At 34.3% G+C, this 18,248-nt stretch overlaps 1 protein-coding gene across 6 annotated transcripts in view; it reads left to right on the top strand.

Annotated features, from left to right (window-relative positions):
• MLLT10 (MLLT10 histone lysine methyltransferase DOT1L cofactor) overlaps positions 1-18,248 on the top strand; it is a 210,452-nt gene that overhangs the window by 141,638 nt on the left and 50,566 nt on the right. For all 6 annotated transcript variants that reach the window (XM_044928157.2, XM_044928156.2, XM_044928158.2 and 3 more), the window contains exons 10-13: positions 1,578-1,830; positions 5,617-6,186; positions 12,282-12,326; positions 13,163-13,195. In XM_044928157.2, the coding sequence (XP_044784092.1) occupies positions 1,578-1,830; positions 5,617-6,186; positions 12,282-12,326; positions 13,163-13,195 (901 nt within the window). The remainder of the gene's footprint in view (positions 1-1,577; positions 1,831-5,616; positions 6,187-12,281; positions 12,327-13,162; positions 13,196-18,248) is intronic.

The following is an 18,248-nucleotide window of genomic DNA, read 5'->3' as shown; positions in this document are numbered from 1 at the left end:
ATGAGTGCAATTGTGCTGTAGTTTGAGCATATTTAAAGTCTTCTTTAGATGACTTTTAAACTTCATTAGGGTCAGATGAGTGGTATGGAAACCTCAGAATCAACTTGAATTAATTGGGGAAAAAAATATTTGAAAAGGAAATTTCAGGCGATTTCCAAAGTGAGTTATCTGGATGGGAAAGGTTCACATTTCTGAGGTCATCCATGAAGTTTAATCAGCTTAAATATGATTGGTTTGTTAAATGGGAGTTTGTTTTCTCCTGAAACATACTTTGAAAACTTTGTTTTTATTTGTGGATTATAGTTTATTACAACAGTGATTAATTTTTATGAGATAATATTGTGTCTTTTGTATTGGTTGATGAAAATCTGTTCTTGGATGTGATGATATGGAATGGGTTGTAGCACCAGGGAGAGGCATGTAGCAGCAAAGTAATAGTAAAGAATATTTGGTTTTCAGAACATTTGAAGTTTTCTCTTATTACTTTCTTTGAACATTGATTTGCTAAAAATGATTTGGTAACAAACCTGATTTTATCATTGTCATTTTCTCATTTTTTGAATTTATCCAATGTTTTGTATTGAATAGTTGTTATGTTTGGGAAATTTCAGTTTTGCATATTTTTAGATTTTTGACTTGTGTTCCATCAGAGATTTCAGGTAGATGGATTATAAAAGTTATTTCTTTATTCAACAGAAATTTAGGTCTAGTTATAGTCCAGGCACCAGTTTAACAATGACAACACTCTTTGGATCAAACAAATGTTTCATTTCAAAGCATGTTGATTAATTTACATCTGGCATCATACTTTCATAGTTATTTAATTGGTCATTGTTTGCATACACCTTTATATTAAAATGGTTATTAAAAACTGAAAACCATTTACTCAGTCTTTATCTTGCCTTCCCCGCCCCCATCCCCAACTGATTGAGAATCAGTTATATGGTATAATTGTACTTTTAATTTTTAGAAATCTTAAATGCAAAATGTAACTGTTTCCTCTACTTAATATTTGGAAAAAATGGTTTCTGTTTCAGGGGTTTTAAGCTTTCCCTTTTGAAAAGCAGCCTTCACCTCAATTTTAAAAGTTCTTGGCCCTGACCTAGGCTAGATCCTTACAATCTCATGCATGTGGCCCACTAATGAAATTGTAGTACCTTGCTTCTTTCTAGGTGTTGCCTTCCTGTGCTGAGCACTAAAACTGGTTTAAATTTCATGTCTAGAAGTGGAATGTTCTTGTAGAAAATGATGCTTCTTGAGAAACAAATATCTTCTGTTGCTTACTCTGAGTCACTACATAAAACAAGTAATAGGTACTTTTACTAATTGCTGCAGTTTGATGCTCAAACAGCCATGTTATAAATTATCTATATTTTTAAAAGAAATATTTATACCAGACCAAACTTTTGCTTGATTTTCTTAGGCAGACTGACTTATTTTTATAGCTGAAGTTTTTCGTATTTTTATTTTACAAGTCCAATAATTATTTGTTGTTAATGTACCATCTTTCTTCCGCTTGTAGACAAATTGTAATAAATTCTTTTTCCTTTTACTTCTTTTCTCAATCAAAATGTTAGACTTATACAAGCACTAGCAGCAACTCTATATCTGGATCCTTGAAGCGCTTGGAAGATACTGCAGCTCGATTTACAAATGCAAATTTCCAGGAAGTCTCTGCGCACACTACTAGTGCAAAAGATGTTTCAGAGGCTAGAGGGTCAGAGGGCAAAGGGAAGAAATCTTCAGCTCACAGCTCAGGTCAAAGGGGAAGAAAGCCTGGTGGAAGAAATCCAGGAACGACTGTATCAGCTGCTAGTCCTTTCCAGCAAGGTATTACTTATGATGTTTTAGTTGAAATACTTGTTCTTTTGATGATCAATAGTAGTTTTATAAAAGAATTTACTTTTTGCTTATAACTGTTGGATAATTAGAGGTTATTTTATGATTAGTTGTTATACTAAGTTTACTTCAAAGACTAATATTCTTTCTTAAAATGTTTTTGGGACCTTCACTTTCCTTTTGTGTTATGACCTGTGCTTCTAAAGTTGAACTGTAATTTTTTTAAATGTTAAAATAGTTGTGGAATAAAGTTAAAAGTTTGGGGAGAAAAACAATAAAAGCCGGAGTTTTCCTTTCCTTTATGCTCAATAGAAAAGTCATTCTATTTTATAAATTGCTTTTATTTATCTTTCCCAGTTGAACACTAGAACTGTTAAAATATACATTTTTAGTAAGTGAACAAGTACTGAGTAATTTTTAGGGGAGCTAAATAGTTTTCAGTAAATAATAATTACTGATTTTAATATATTTATTATGAAGCTTGACATTTAAAGTAGACGATTACTCAGCCTACATAAGTTAAGTGTTAGTCGCTCAGTCACGCCCGACTCTTTGCGACCCCATGGACTGCAGCCCACCATGCTCCTCTGTCCATGAGATTTTCCAGACAAGGATACTGGAGTGGGTTGCCATTTCCTTCTCCAAGGGATTTTCCCAACCCAGGGATCGAACCCGGGTTTCCTGCACTGCAGGCAGATTATTTACCGACTGAGCTACAAGGGAAGGCCCATATCTTTTGGTAATTATGAATACCCAATTTTGAGTTTTAGTTAAACAACTTTTTTTTTTTTTTTTTTTCAGTGTAAATATGTTTTATGCATTCTTTTGGGACATGCTATGCTATGCTAAGTCACTTCAGTCATGTCCGACCCTGTGCGACCCCATAGACGGGAGCCCACCAGGCTCCCCCGTCCCTGGGATTCTCCAGGCAAGAACACTGGAGTGGGTTGCCATTTCCTTCTCCAATGCATGAAAGTGAAAAGTGAAAGTGAAGTCGCTCAGTCGTGTCCGACTCTTAGCGACCCCATGGATTGCAGCCTAATAGGCTCCTCCGTCTATGGGATTTTCCAAGCAAGAGTACTGGAGTGGGGTGCCATTGCCTTCTCCGCTTTTGGGACATACTTATACTGAAAAAATAATGAGCTATTTAACTGATACTCAGAATTAACAAGGCATGGTGTGTTTTTTTTAATATATGGCAGAACTGTTTCTGGAGAACAAAATAACTCACCTAAACTTTACAATCAGTTAGCCATATATTCTAGGTTTTTACTTTATATAATTTTTATCATGGATGTAAATATTTTGAGAAATATAAATGTTCAAAACTGTTCCAAACAAATGTATTTAATAAAGTATAAAATAAAGGCCTCCTTCTCTCCCCCACTTCCCATCCTGCCCTTATATTCCTAGGAGTAAACGAGGGGAAAAGCTGTCTTTTCCTTTACCCTATTCAAACTTTTAATGATGATAAAAATTATACCCATAATCTACCAGGACAGAATTTGAATATGGAGAAAGATTGCTTAGTCACTGAACTCTTCATTAAAAAGTATATTCATGTATTTTAAGTTATTTTTGGATTTCAAGATTTTCAAGTCCTAAATTTTTTTTTCTTTTTCCTCATGTAACAAAAAGTTAGATAGAAAAGAAAATGCTAAATTTGCTCTTTTGTGTGTAATAAATTTACTGTATATTATTTTTATGATACTTTGGAAAATAAATAGTAAAACTGGAAGGTTTTTTTTTTTTTTTTTTGGCCATACCACACGAATTTCAGGATCTTAGTTTCCCAATCAAGGGTTGAACCCAAGCCATGGCAGTGAAAGTGCTGAGTCCTAACCACTGAACTGCCAAGGAATTGTCATAAAATTGTAATTTTTAATGTAACTTCATTCACATTTTGAATGTGATTGGCAGAATTCAGTTATTTCTTCTTTGTAACGAAGACCTTATTTTGTACTGCTAAAATTGCATTTTTGAGCTTTTAATCGTATCTTTGAAGTACTAATCCATTTAGAAAAGAAATCTCTCATTTTCTTAAACTTAATAACATTGGAGTCTTTCCCTGCTTCTGTTAAGATATGATAGAGATGTGTTATGTTTTCATATCTGAGGTAACATTCTTAAAAGTTTTAAAAGCTGAAATTTATAGTAGAGTGTTGAAAGTAATTGTGTTTTTTCTTTTTTAATTTCAGGATTGTATGTGAATTTTAGAAAATATACATTTAAAGTATTGCGTATACTAAATGTTTTAAAGTATTTACCTTGTTGTTGTGAGCTTTTACCAGCAGCTGTAAAAACAAAAACATGCAGGAAAAAGACAGATGGTGACAGATCAGAATGGATAATAAAGAACTTCTTTATAGCTGCTAATTAAGTGGCAAATTGCAGTTATACTTAAAAGATTGATGTAATGTAAATGGCTTCTTAATATGTATATTTTTCTATACAGAAACGGCCGGAAAATGGTCACAGACGTACACGTAATTTCATAAATGAATAAGACAGATATTCTCTTGAAAAAGTTAAATTTTAGAACTATTATTGTTTTCTAAATGAGCCATTTCAGCAGAACTTAAAATTTAAAAACCAAAACCATGAGACTTCAGTTAAAAATAAATTATTTCTGTGTGTAAGGAAAAATATCTTTCTGAATATTTAAGTCAATTTATGTGTGATTACCTATGAATGTGCTCTGCAATAAAATTTGTATTTAGCTTGGAATTTCCACTGCCAATAGAACACTTCATTTTGAGCTTTTGTTTCTAAGTATAATAGTTAAAACCTGATATAGTTTAGTTTTATGAAACACAATAGTTATGTGGTCAAAACTGAGTCTAAACGTGTGTTACTTCATTTGGTAAGTGTGACGAGAGGGTTTGATAAAGTGAAATGGTGGACTGAACTTATTCATCAGAGCCATTAGTTTTCACCTGATAAATAAGAACCTTGAGGTTCTTATATCTCATAATGACATGATGGGCTACTAGTATTCTTTAACTAAAGAGTGGGGGAAATAAGCAGTTTTGGAAGTTTTATGAGAGGTGCCTCTCCTATGATTTTACTTTCATAAAAGCAGTAGCAAAATGTAAGTGGCTGGTGTCTTTTCTTTATGCAGCTTCATGAGAGGTAGACTGGGAGAAATGTGAGTTATGTGGATTATTCCATGTGATCATTGTTGTTTTATCAAATTCATGTTTTGGTGGGGTAGATGTAACCGAGTGATAATATTCACCAACATTATCTTGAAGTTAAAACTCAGAACTTAACTACTTAAGCAACATCTTTTGGTTCTTACTATATGTTGGGAACATTTATCCTGGTATCTTCATAATTGCAAAAGAGGAAATTCCCCATGCCATTCAGAGTTTGATCACAGTCTTTTGAAAGTCTTCTTGAGACTTAGCTGTTCTTCAGTCCTTCCTCAGCATATGTAAGGCATGTGGGGAGAGCTGAGGAATGCCGCCATGTAAAAGTGGAAGGTAGGTTCAAAACCACATCTCATATCTTGGTAATTGTACAGGTAATAGCTTGTAATTCAAGAGTTAATCAATTTAATAACTATAAAATGACAAGTATAATTTTATAGATTAACTTGATTTCAGTAATCTTTAAAAAAAAATCTAGCTGAGTTATATACTGATGTCCTTGGTTTTATAGTTAGTTTTTTTCGTCCTCTCTTTTTGCTGATTGTATCATTTCTACTGCTCATGGGAACTTTTGCATCCGATTTTTTCTTTTCCTACCCCATTTTTTTTTTTTCCCCCACTACAGGCAGTTTTTCAGGAACTCCAGGCAGTGTAAAATCATCTTCGGGAAGTTCAGTACAGTCTCCCCAGGATTTCTTGAGCTTTACAGACTCAGATCTGCGTAATGACAGTTATACTCACTCCCAGCAGTCATCATCAACCAAAGATGTACATAAAGGAGAGTCTGGAAGCCAGGAAGGGGGGGTAAATAGTTTTAGTTCCATAATTGGTCTCCCTTCAGCCTCAGCTGTTATTTCACAGCCTAAAAGCTTTGAAAATTCACCTGGAGATTTGGGTAATTCCAGCCTCCCTACAGCAGGATATAAGCGGGCTCAAACTTCTGGCATAGAAGAAGAAACTGTAAAGGAAAAGAAAAGAAAAGGAAATAAGCAAAGTAAGCATGGGCCTGGTAGGCCCAAAGGAAACAAAAATCAAGAGAATGTTTCTCATCTCTCAGTTTCTTCTGCTTCACCAACGTCGTCTGTAGCATCAGCTGCAGGAAGTGTAACCAGCTCTAGTCTTCAGAAATCCCCCACGCCACTCAGGAATGGGAGTGTGCAGAGCCTCAGTGTGGGCTCCTCTCCACTTGGTTCAGGTAGGCCTAGCCCTTTGTTTCACCCTCCACCCCTCCCTCCCACCACCACCATCCTCCTTTTACCTTCACAAGCAAATTGTTTTAAACTATCATTATAAAAATACTGTGAGTTGCTAAGTGACATTTAATTATCTTAATGAAAAATGTTGTCTTAGTAGGACAGTTCGGTCTTTGGAAAAGACATTTGGCACTAATCCAATTTTACTTAACTAAATATAGACTAAATAGTTCAGTTCATTGGTCATTCATTTCTTATGAAACACCTAGAAATGATTTCCCATTTTTTATTTTTGCTTCACTTGCATAGAATTTTAGAAATCAACTCAGAATTCACATTTACGGTGTGAGAGTTTGCACTATTTTTGATTGGTATTTGTTTTGGGGCTTCTTTTCCCTAAACCTCAGTTAGTCTTTATTTTCTCAGTAATTCCTAACACAAATTCTAGTTGAATTAACGCCATCTGGAATATTTTTCAGTTAGTGATAGGTGATTTAAATTTATGGACTTTAAAAATCTCATTTCAGGAGATATCTTAAATGTTACGTATCATTTTTGTTTTCAATTGTGTTTACCAGTTTTTACCATCATTTTTACCATGGTATGAATGGAGTTATAAATGCTGTTATTTACCACATTGATATGCTCCTTTAACTTATACTTTGTAATGTAAATATTATTTTCAGTTTTTAAAAATTTCAAGATGCGTGTTTTTAAGACAGAAACTTAGCTAAATGTCAGCATTTATCTTTTATATTACATCTTCAATTTAAGATAAATGACTTTAGATGTGTTGATTGTAAATTTTACCCATGTTTCAATTTTAGATTTCTGATTGTAGAAATGATGCAATTTTGGCTAAAATAAACTATGGATTTTGCCTGTTCTGTTAGATGGAGAAGATAGGTGGAAAATGATATGGAAAAATAATAAATAGAATTTAAGTGAAGAGTATTCATGTTTATTTTACAAATATAGAATTTTGTATAGTTTCTATAGTTTTACAGACAATTCAGTAAGTGAATGTAAGAAAGACCATTATAAGGGAGAAAAGAGCATGTGTGAAGGTCAGATATGAAAAGTAGTAACTTATTAACTGCCATCTGTTATATTCTTTTTTATCTTGTTTAATCTTTAGGACAGTTTTATGACATAGGGGCTATGAATGCCTCTATTTTACAGCTGATAAAACTGAGACTTAGGTAAAATAAATTGTCCAAGATCACACGGTCAGGGATTTTTTTCTCTTTTTATTTCTGATAGCTAGCTTCTTTGCCTGTGGTGGACCTGTTAGACAGGTTTTTTGGAGAAATGAGTGGAAACTATGGAAGGATTAAGTACCGTTAAAGATGGTTTAGAGCAAGATTCCTTAGTCTTGGCACTATTGATATTCTGGTTGGGCTAATTCTCTGCTGTGCATCACTGTCCTGTGCCTTGAAGGATGTTTATCAGGATTCCCAAACCCTACCACTACCCATAGTGACAATCAAAAAACATTTGGGTTCTGAAAGGGGCAAAATTGCCCTTGGTTGAGAACCACTGTTTTAGAGGAGGAAAATAATAAATTGCATCAAGAAATAAGTTCATTGAAAAGATTTTAATATTTTGCACCCTTCAATATATGTGTTATTTATATAGTATATTTGCTTTGAGACCAGAAGAGCTTAGCAGATAGCCATAGCCCCTGTTCACAAAAAAGAAATTTACACAGATTTCCTTGGAAAAAATTTTTTTAGTTCATGTTTATCTTTAGCAAAGAGGCACAGGAATCAGGTGAGTAACATACTGAGAAAATTAGGTGTAAATTTGCTCTTAGGAAGAGATCCTCACCAGTGTCCTATCCATAGGGGCACAGTCTGAGTGTTAACTGAATTTCAGAAATTGTCTTTGGATGCCAGTTGAAATACACATCCTCAAATTAATGGACTTAAAATACCAGTTTACACTCTTGAAAAGATTTTGGTATCTGTTACTGATTAGGGAGATTTTAGGTGTGGAAATCATATTCTTTACATAGTGATTACGTTGAGAGAGCAGTGTTTGTGGCAGAAAAATATGAATTTGTATCCCTTTTACCTCACCAGTAGGTAAAACAGAAATTCAGGGAGAAATTCCTATAAATATTATTTCACGAAGTTTAGACTTGTCAGGATTTTTTCCCCCTTAAATCTGTATTTTAAAATCACTTTGAAGATTGTATAGATCTTGTTAAAGCTATTATTATGGAGTAAGATTGTTTAAAACTATTTGAGGTAATATATTATTTAATCTTACAGATTTTAATAAAAGTTTTATGATTAGATCAGAGCTTTCTCTCATTGATAAGCTTAGTTCTAAAAAGTCTATTCTTACCTAAGAAAAGCTAGCTGAATGCCATAAATATTTAGGAATTAAGTCTTACCATAAGTTAAGATTGCTAACTGCTGTTTAAACTTAGCTTGTGCTGCACACTGGCTTGCATAGAGTATTATTACTCATTATATAGAAGAAGGAATAAACAGAATTCTCACAGCTTTCAGTGGTGGGACTATGCATTTTCCTTGACTCCAGTAACAGTTATAAAATTTAAGGGGTGTTGATGAGGGTCTAAAACCATGGTAGTACACTGTTGGTCATACTTTAAGCAATGGGATCAACAAGAAAATTTGAGCCAATAATTTTAACTTGCAGTAGTACTACCTCCTACTAGTATGAAAATGTTAATTTTACTTTTGCACTAATTTTAGATTGAGAAGTCACTTAGTAATTGTACAAGCAGAAAACTTTCTCCTGTATAAATAAGTCATAGGAGGAATATGTACTGTGTAGTGTGTTACCAAGAGTTTTTCATGATGCTCTCTTTAAAAGATTCATGTGCAAGTAACAATGCAGGCAACCTTGTATACACCTGTTAGCTATAAGGTGAGCTGTGCCATGCACTGGAACCCTAGCTCCAGCAGGCTAGGGCCTGTGTTTGCCATGTTCACTACTGTCTCCACTGCTAGCATAGTGCTTTGAACATATTAAGTGCTAAACATTAAAAAGGAAAAAGAGTGAACACTGTTAGTAATTAGTGATCTCTGAGAATGTACCATGTGTTTAGTAGTATCCTGTGTAGTTTTGTACTTGTCTTTCAAGAGTTTTTACCAGGTTGCAAGTGAAATTATTTTTTTAAAAGCTTTTCGTGTAGTATTACAGGCTAGTTTTAGGATATATAATTAGCTGGAAAAGACCATGGACAAGATGAAATTTGTATTGTACTTTGGAGTAGGCAGATAAAGAAGACCAGTATTATTATCAGAAAAGAAAGTTCAGGTATATTTGAAGGGTAAACTTTATAAAAACAAGAAGCTTGTGTTTGTGGGATAGAAGTAATGTTGATTAAACAGGGCAGGATGGGTTTATGGAGAGTAAGTCCGAACTTCTAGTAATGATATCTTATATATCTTGGAGCACCTAAGAGTTTCTAAAGGACTCTTTAATGACCATCTCATTTGATCCTTAGAACAACCTTGTGAAATAGACAGGACAGCTGCCTTTGTTGTGGTGGTGGTTTTTCCTCGTTTACCACCACTAGGATATAAAGCAGATATACAATCAAGTCCTTATGATGTGATTCTCTTAAAATTGTTAGTTAGAAATAGCATTTTAAGAGTAGTCAAAGTTCTCTCATGACATGTTCAAATTACAGTAGAGCATACTGTTTTATAGTGACTTGCACAAAATTTACTCAAGGTTGTAAGTTTTGGCTTATAGAATATATGAAACTTTTGATTGAATTCTTTCCTACATATATTCTTTTGAGGTATTAACAGGCACCTGGTCTTTTGAAATGTTGAAAGTTAGGATGTTGAAAACATTGAAAGTTTTGGATGAATTGACATACTATATTTGTCCTTTACTGTTTTCCTGTTTTTCTCAATCACATTAGGAGAATTTAGGATTTACTAAAATGAAAGTTAGCATTTCTTTCTTCACAGAAATCAACATGTTATTTTTTCTGAGAAAAAGTTGGTATTCTTTAACTGATAAAGAGTCAATAGTTAAGCATTAATTTCTGTTCTTTGGGCATTCTCTGCCCTTTCAGAGTATATTCTTCCCTGTTTGTTTGTTTTTTTCAGTCTTAGTCGCTCGTTCTTTAATAGAGTGCTGTCATACCTTTCTCAGTTAAGATACCTGAAGTCTTTCAGTGATGGAATTCTTGAGTGGTAATAAATGCTGTAAAAAGAGATTCTGGAAAGGCAGTAATTTTGTTGTGATGCTATATACTTATTCTTAAGCTCTTAAAAGATATCACAAAGATAAGTTATTAATATGAGTAGATCACCTCTAGAAGTTTCTTCTGGTTTCTACTGAAATATGAAGTTTATGAAAGTTTGACTTGAGCCCATGTAACTTTGAAAGGGATCCTATTTATGTCATACCTACTTATATTGGTAAAGTGAAACTTAGAAGTCTTTTTCTGATAAAATATTTTAATTAAAAAATAGACTGGTTCTGTAAGCAAATAAGGGAATCATAAAGATATAAAGTATTATTATAATAGACTCATAAGAGTAGAGTTAGTAATGCAGTACTGTAAACCAAGGAGTAGATACAGTTAGTGAATATAATTCACATCTATCTTAATGACTTAGGTTAACGATTTTGTATACATTGATTATATTGGATTATAAGTGAAGAAGATATTGGATACAGCTAAGACTAGTGAATACCTTGGAATCTGTTTTCTTAGAAAATCCTGATATTTTTGGGTCTTTGATGACATGAAAATTTCTGGCCCTATGTTACGGCTATCTTTCTATAAAAATATTAGATCAAAAGCCAGAGTAGCCATATTCCAGTTTATTTCCCATTGACAAAGTCTTTCTGCACAAGGTCCTTTGATTATTTTTAGCACCATTCCAAGCAGATACCATTTATCTAGAACATAGCATGTCTATCTCTTCAGTTGCCTTTTAAAATCTCACTTGTATTGCATTTGTTAATGAAGCATTAAGGCAGCAAATTCTCCCACAATGTCTCATCTTTTTGCATTATTTGGAAAGGACTTAAACTAAACTGGCCTAAGTGATTAATCTTTAAACTGTATCTCATATCAGTTTCTTTAATATTACAGTGATTGCTTTGTCTTACTTTTTAATTTCAAATTATTCAGAGTGGGCTCATGATTAGACTTGACTTTTGAGGTAGATGCGTGAATGATGGTTGCCTGGAAGGCTCTCTGGTACACATAGTTCCTACAGGTCATGTTTTTGGTTAACATAATATCCAGAGAATTCCCAGATATCCCTTCTTTAAAAATAACTGGCCAGTGGTGGTGGCCACATGTGAATAACAGTTGTTTCCAGATTAGTAGGCCAGATCTTTTGAGTCACAGCTTTCCCTTAGTCCTGGCTTTATCAATTATTTTTTCATGTGGAATATCATACGGAAATTTACTCCTGATTTCTGAGCAGATTTTCCTTTTAGCAGTGTTTTATTGCCTCATGTCACCCTCTGCTAGTTCTCTTCATAAGGGAGGAGTAAAGGAATAAAAGTAATTGCTTGTTCATTATAATCACCAAAAATGAAAGGTACAAGAGAATAAGCTGAGTGTGGTTTAATGAGTTTTACATAACTGTAAGTTATATAAAACTTACATAACAGTAAGTCATAATGGATTTCTGCTCAGATATAAACTAAATTTTCATACTTAAATTACAGTTTCTAATTGAATACAGCATTCATATATTTTTGATACATTGTTCTCATCTAATTATTTAAAATTATCTAGCCTAACTGTACTTCCTCATAGTAGTGTATCTATTTATTCTTAAAACATTTGTTATACGGATTCATTTGTAAGCCCTTATGTCTTTTCCTCATTCTTTGCCCACATATGCATGCACACATATTTCTACACTGTCTTGTTAAGACTGTGAGAATTACATTCTGTTTGGTCCTTGTACCCTTGACATCCCAATTACTGGCTTATAATTTCTGTTCACACAGTTCTATTTGCCCTTCTCAGCTAGACTTTGGATGAATGTTTTCCTGTTTTTCTGGCCCCTTTCTTTTCTACCCTTAAGTCACTGGCAACTTCTTTGCTGATTTCCTTTCTCCTCCCTCCCAACAGAAATTTCCATGCAGTATCGGCATGATGGAGCTTGTCCAACAACTAGTAAGTTGTCGAACTGGGTTGGTAACCCAGGCTTTTTGACTTCTACTCTAGTGCTTTTTCTAGTATATTACACCACCTCTGAACCCTTAAGTTTTAATTTTCTAAAATGCAGTTGGTTCTTAATTATGTAGGTTTCTCCTACAGTGATAGATTAACTTGCTGTTTTGTCTGTCCTGTGTTCAGAATACATATTACAGTGAAACTAAGACCAAATTTTGTTGATTACTGGCCTTTTAATATGGTGCTTCTGTTGCGAAATTGTGACTTTTGTTCCCCAGTGAAGTAATATTTTCAATATTTTGGTTTTCACTAATCTTAATGTTCATATATGTATATTGGCATTAGATAGCGTTTTTTGCTTAGACCACTTCATATGTTGAGACTGTTGTTCCAAAGTCTAGGAAATGAGAATGTTTGATCAGGTTAGATGTTAAAATGAGGTGTTTTTTTTAAATGATAAATATTGTTCAGTGTGACCAAAGGTGGATTTACCTATATAGAATTGTATCTTATTGTTATTGACATTCAGCAAGAAAGACATGAGACTACTAAATGTCTTTTTAAAAGTAGCTTTACATATATTTATTACTAAGGAAATTTATCATCATTATGACTATATCTGGCATACAAATTAGTAGATAATATATTGGCAAATGAAATGCAATATCTAGAAATTCATACTGTGTGAAGACTGAGCCAAGCTTGTAATGATTTAAGTAATGATACATGATAGACTTATTGAGATTTTATTATACTGATTCAGTCTATACCTATGTATTTCTTCTGTGTGTTTGAGAATGATCTTAACCTGAAGTCCTTTTTTCCTTACTTAAAAGCTTTCTCAGAGTTGCTGAATGCAATACACAATGGTAAGTTTTATTAGAATCTTCTCTGGTGGTTCGTTTATTACAAAGGTTGCCTTTTGTCGAGAATCCCAATTGAAAGCTTGCATGTTCTATTGATGATATGAAACCTAGCTCTGAATCAGTTGTTCAGCACCATAGTGAAACTTTTTGTAGATTGCCTATAGGAAGATAATAGGTCAACTTCGTTCATCAGTTTGGCTTTTACTGTCTCTTTGTAAGGCAAAATGGTGATAGTGTTGTTTTTCCTTTATTAAAGTCTTTTTTCTAGTTTTGCAAATGTTTCTCCCATTCCCCCCACCCCTGCCCCTGGTTCTTTTGAACTTCTCTTACCAGTGCAGTTGATTATTGGTTTCTTCTTCAGGAATTAACTGCTGTTTTGCAACTGTGAATGTGAATTTTATTTTAGGATTAAAAACGTAATACTTTTGTTATTATACTTCTCTGTTTCATTGAGTGATTAAACAAAAGATAAGTGGGCTTCCCTGGTACCTCAGCTGGTAAAGAATCCACCTGCAGTACAGGAGACCCCGGTTCAATTCCTGGGTTGGGACTATCCCTGGAAAAGGGATAGTCTACCGTCTCCACTGTTCTTGGGCTTCCCTCATGGCTCAACTGGTAAAGAATCTGCCTGCAATATGGGAGACCTGGATTGGGAAGATACCCTGGAGAGGGAACAGCCCACTCCAGTATCCTGGCCTGGAGAATTCCATGGACTGTATAGTCCATGGGGTCACAAAGAGTCGGACACAACCAAGCAACTTTAAAAAAAAAAGTCTTTTAGATTATGCCCAATTTGGGACTCGTATTTTTATAAGAGACTTGAATCTTTCATAGGATTAGGTTCTGAAATCAGAATATTAAGGCAAAGGCTACCATTAGTTTTTTTTACTTTTAAGATAAAATTTTGCAAAAATGTTTCTTCAGTTCCAAGAACCTTAACTTTTTGATGTTCAAAAAAATAAACCTCTTGAATCTACTGTCACCTTTTGTTGATTTTGATTTTTAGTCATTAACTGACAAACTTATTTGTTCAGTACTGTTTGTATGATTTCCAGGCAGTTTTCCCAGCACATTTTCATTAACTTCATGAAGTCTTGAGTGTTTTGCTAATGTAGTTTAGTTTGCATTGATTTGCATTGTATTTGGATTAAATTGTAAGATGTTTACAAATGTATAGCCAGCAAGAGACTTGCATGGTGAATAAAGACAGACACTTGATTTGAGGGTGGAAGTGGTTGGGATGGGGAACCCATAGGAGCATTATATTGATGGGTACATTTAAAAGATAACTCCTGCTTTCCTGTGTAACTTGGAATTGTGAGCTCTTAGAATAAATACTCCAGATAAAAAGGAATTCTTGAACATTTGTATCCAGAGGAAAGGGGATTAGCAGCATTCTTTAGAGTAAAGTGAATATGTTAACATTCTTTGATAGGAAAGTATAAAAACATCATTTTCAGTTTGCATACATAAATTTAGACTTGTTTTTTAAATTCTGGAATATTAGTAATTAATATTATAATTAATAATATTATTAATTTATTCTAGAAGTATTGTGAAAATTTGAAGAGTATCAGTTCAGTTCACTCGCTCAGTCGTGTCCGACTCTTTGCAACCCCATGGACTGCAGCACGCCAGAGTTCCTATCCATAACCAACTCCCAGAGTTTACTCAAACTCATGTCCATCAAGCCAGTGATGCCACCCAACCATCTCATCCTCTGTTGTCCCCTTCTCCTCCTGCCTTCAATCTTTCCCAGCATCAGGGTCTTTTCTAATGAGTCAGTTCTTCGCGTCAGGTGGCCATAGTATTGGAGTTTCAGCTTTAGCATCAGTCCTTGCAATGAATATTCAGGACTGATTTCCTTTAGGATGAACTGGTTGGATCTCCTTGCAGTCCAGGGGCTTCCCTGGTGGCTCAGAGGTTAAAGTGTCTGCCTGCAATGTGGGAGACCTGGGTTTGATCCCTGGGTCTGGAAGATCCCCTGGAGAAGGAAATGGCAACCTACTCCAGTATTCTTGCCTGGAGAATCCCATGGACAGAGGAGCCTGGTGGGCTGCAGTCCACGGGATCGCAAAGAGTCGGACACGACTGAGCGACTTCACTCACTCACTCACTCACTCACTCACTCCTTGCAGTCCAAGGGACTCTCAAGAGTCTTCTCTAACACCACAGTTCAAAAGCATCAATTCTTTGGTGCTCAGCTTTCTTTATAGTCCAACTCTCACATCCATACATGACCACTGGAAAAACCATAGCTTTGACTACACGGGGTTAAAAAAAAAAGTAAGTACTGTCAGGTGCCACAGAAATCCTTTGCCATTAGTAACTGACAAAATACTGGTTATATTAATTTAATGGGGCAATTGTCATGTTTCTCTGCATGGTGCATGAAGTTAATGTCATGGAGTAATATAATAAACACAGATTTTCTTTAAAATCTTGGGTTATTTTATAACTGGAAGTTTGTACCTTTTGACCCCCATTACCCATTCCACCCCATCTACTGATGCACATTTAGGTTGTTTCCATGTCTTGGGTTTTGTAAGTAATGCTGCAGTGAACATGGCGGGGTACACATACTTTTCTGGATTAAGTGTTTTTGTCTTCTTTGAATAAATGCCCAGAAATGGATCCATGTTAGGCCTTTGTTTTGTTTTTTTAAAAAGAACCTCCAAACAGTTTTCCATAGTAGCTTCACCAGTTTATATTCTTACAACACAGGTTCCCATTTCTCCACATTTTCACTAATACTTAATTCTTATATTTTTAATAGTGGCCATTCTAACAGATGTGGGGTGATATCTCATTGTGGTTTTGATTTGCATTTCCCTGTTGATTAGCGGTGTTGAGCATCTTTTCATGTGTCTTTTGGCCATCTGTTTGTCCTTGAAAAAACATGTTTTCAGATCCTCTGCCCATTTTTTAGTCGGATATTTTTTCTCTTTTGAATGGTAGGAGTTGTTTACGTATTTTGGATATTATCCCTTTATCAGATATAGGTAACCCGTGAACAACTGAAACAACTGGGGGTTAGGAGTGCTGATCCTTGTTATCAAATCCAAAAAATCATAGTCAAGACTAGTATCAAGGAGTTTATCACCTGTGTTTTCTTCTAGGACTTTTATGGTTTCAAGTCTTACATTCAAGTCTTTAATCCATTTTGAGTTGGGTTTTGTGTAGACTATAAGATCCAGGTTCATCTTTTTGCATATGGATTTCCAGTTGTCCCAGCGCCATTCATTGCAAAGACTATCCTTTCCCCATTTTATGTTCTTGGTTCTTTTGTCACAGCTTGACCATATATGCTTGGGTTTATTTCTGGGCTCCCTATTCTGTTGCACTGATCTGTGTATCTGTTTTTATGCCAATACCATACTGCTTTGATTACTATAGTTTTGTAATATAGTTGAAGTCAGGGTACATGATGGTTCCAGGTTTGTTCTTTCTCATTATTGCTTTTGCTGTTTGGGGCCTTTTGTGGTTCCATACAAATTTAATTTTTTTTTTTTTTTTTTCTATTTCTGTGAAAAATACCATTGGAATCTTGATATGGATTACATGGAGTCTGTAGCTTGCTTTGGGTAGTATGGACATTTTAACATTAATTCTTCCAGTTCATAAATATGGAATATCTTTCCATTATTTGTGCCTTCAATTTCTTTCATTAATGCCTTTTATTTTTCAGTGTAGAGATCTTTCACCTCCTTGATTTAATTTGTTCCTGGGTATTTTATTCTTTATGATGCAGTTGTTAGTGGGGTTGTTTTATTGTTTAGTTTGTTATCAGTGTATAGAAATGTGACTGATTTTGTATGTTAATTTTATATCCTGCAGCATTATTGAACTTGTTTATTCATTTTAACATTTTTGTGGTGAAGTATCTAGAGCTTTCTATACAGTAAGTCCTCTACATCTAAACAAGTTCCATTCTAAGAGTACATTTATAAGTTTAAGTGTGTTTTTAAGTCCCAACAAAGTGAGCCTAGGTACCCAACTACCACAGTCTGCTACATAGTACTGTGCTATAATAGGTTTATAATACTTTTCACACAAATAATAAGCAAACACAAAAATAAAAAATTTTTAATCTTAGAGTACATTACCTTGGAAAGTACAGTAGTTCATGCCAGACATGTGAACTAACTTACATGCATGCAAATATGAATGCACATTTGCATTTTTGAAAGTTTACAACTTGAAAGTTCATAGTAGGGGACTTAATGTAGTGTGTAGCAGCATACCATCTGCAAATAGTGATAGTTTTATTTTTTTCCCTTCCAAACTGATGTCTTTTTTTTCCTTATGGAATCACTCTGGACTTATATTTTCAGTTGTAAAGGTAAGTGTGGAATTGGCACCTAGTGAATTGATATTTAGCCTATGGAGGATTGAAGGAGAGTTGTTTGGATTTAGTTGGGAATATCCATATGTTTGTGTTTTCTTTTTTTAAAGTGTAGTAAAATACACATAATAAAAAATTTTCCATTTTAACCTTTTTCAATTGTGCAGTTAGTGTTAAATACATTCACAGTATTGTACAAGCAATCTCCAGAATTTTTCAGTGTTACAAAAACTGAAACTATAGTGATAAAACCGTAGCTCCCCATTCCCTGCCTCCTCAGACCCTGACAATCACCATTTTACTGTGTATGAATTTGACTACTCTAGATACCTCATGTGAATAGAATCATATAATATTTATCTTTTTTGTGACTGACTTATTTCACTCAGGCTCATATCCTCAAGATTCATCCATGCTATAGCATGTATTGGAATTTCCTTCCTTTTTGAGGCTGAATAATACTAATACTGCATAATATGAGCATACCACTTCTTATCCATTTATCTGTTAAGGTATATTTGGGTTGCATCCACCTTTTGGCTGTTGTGAATAAGCTGCTTTGAATGTGGCTGTTCAAATGTCTTTGTATCTCATTTTACCCAGAAGTGCACTTGCTGGAGCTTATGGTAGTTATATGTTTTTAATTTTAAAAAATTTAAGTATTTGCGATACTTGTTTAAATTTACAACATTTTGTTAGTTTCAGGTATAC

This window comes from Bubalus bubalis, chromosome 14, assembly GCF_019923935.1.
Source record: "Bubalus bubalis isolate 160015118507 breed Murrah chromosome 14, NDDB_SH_1, whole genome shotgun sequence".
NCBI classification, from domain to species: domain Eukaryota; kingdom Metazoa; phylum Chordata; class Mammalia; order Artiodactyla; family Bovidae; genus Bubalus; species Bubalus bubalis.
Note: the sequence above shows the minus strand (reverse complement) of the source record. Positions and strands in the feature narration are given on the sequence as shown.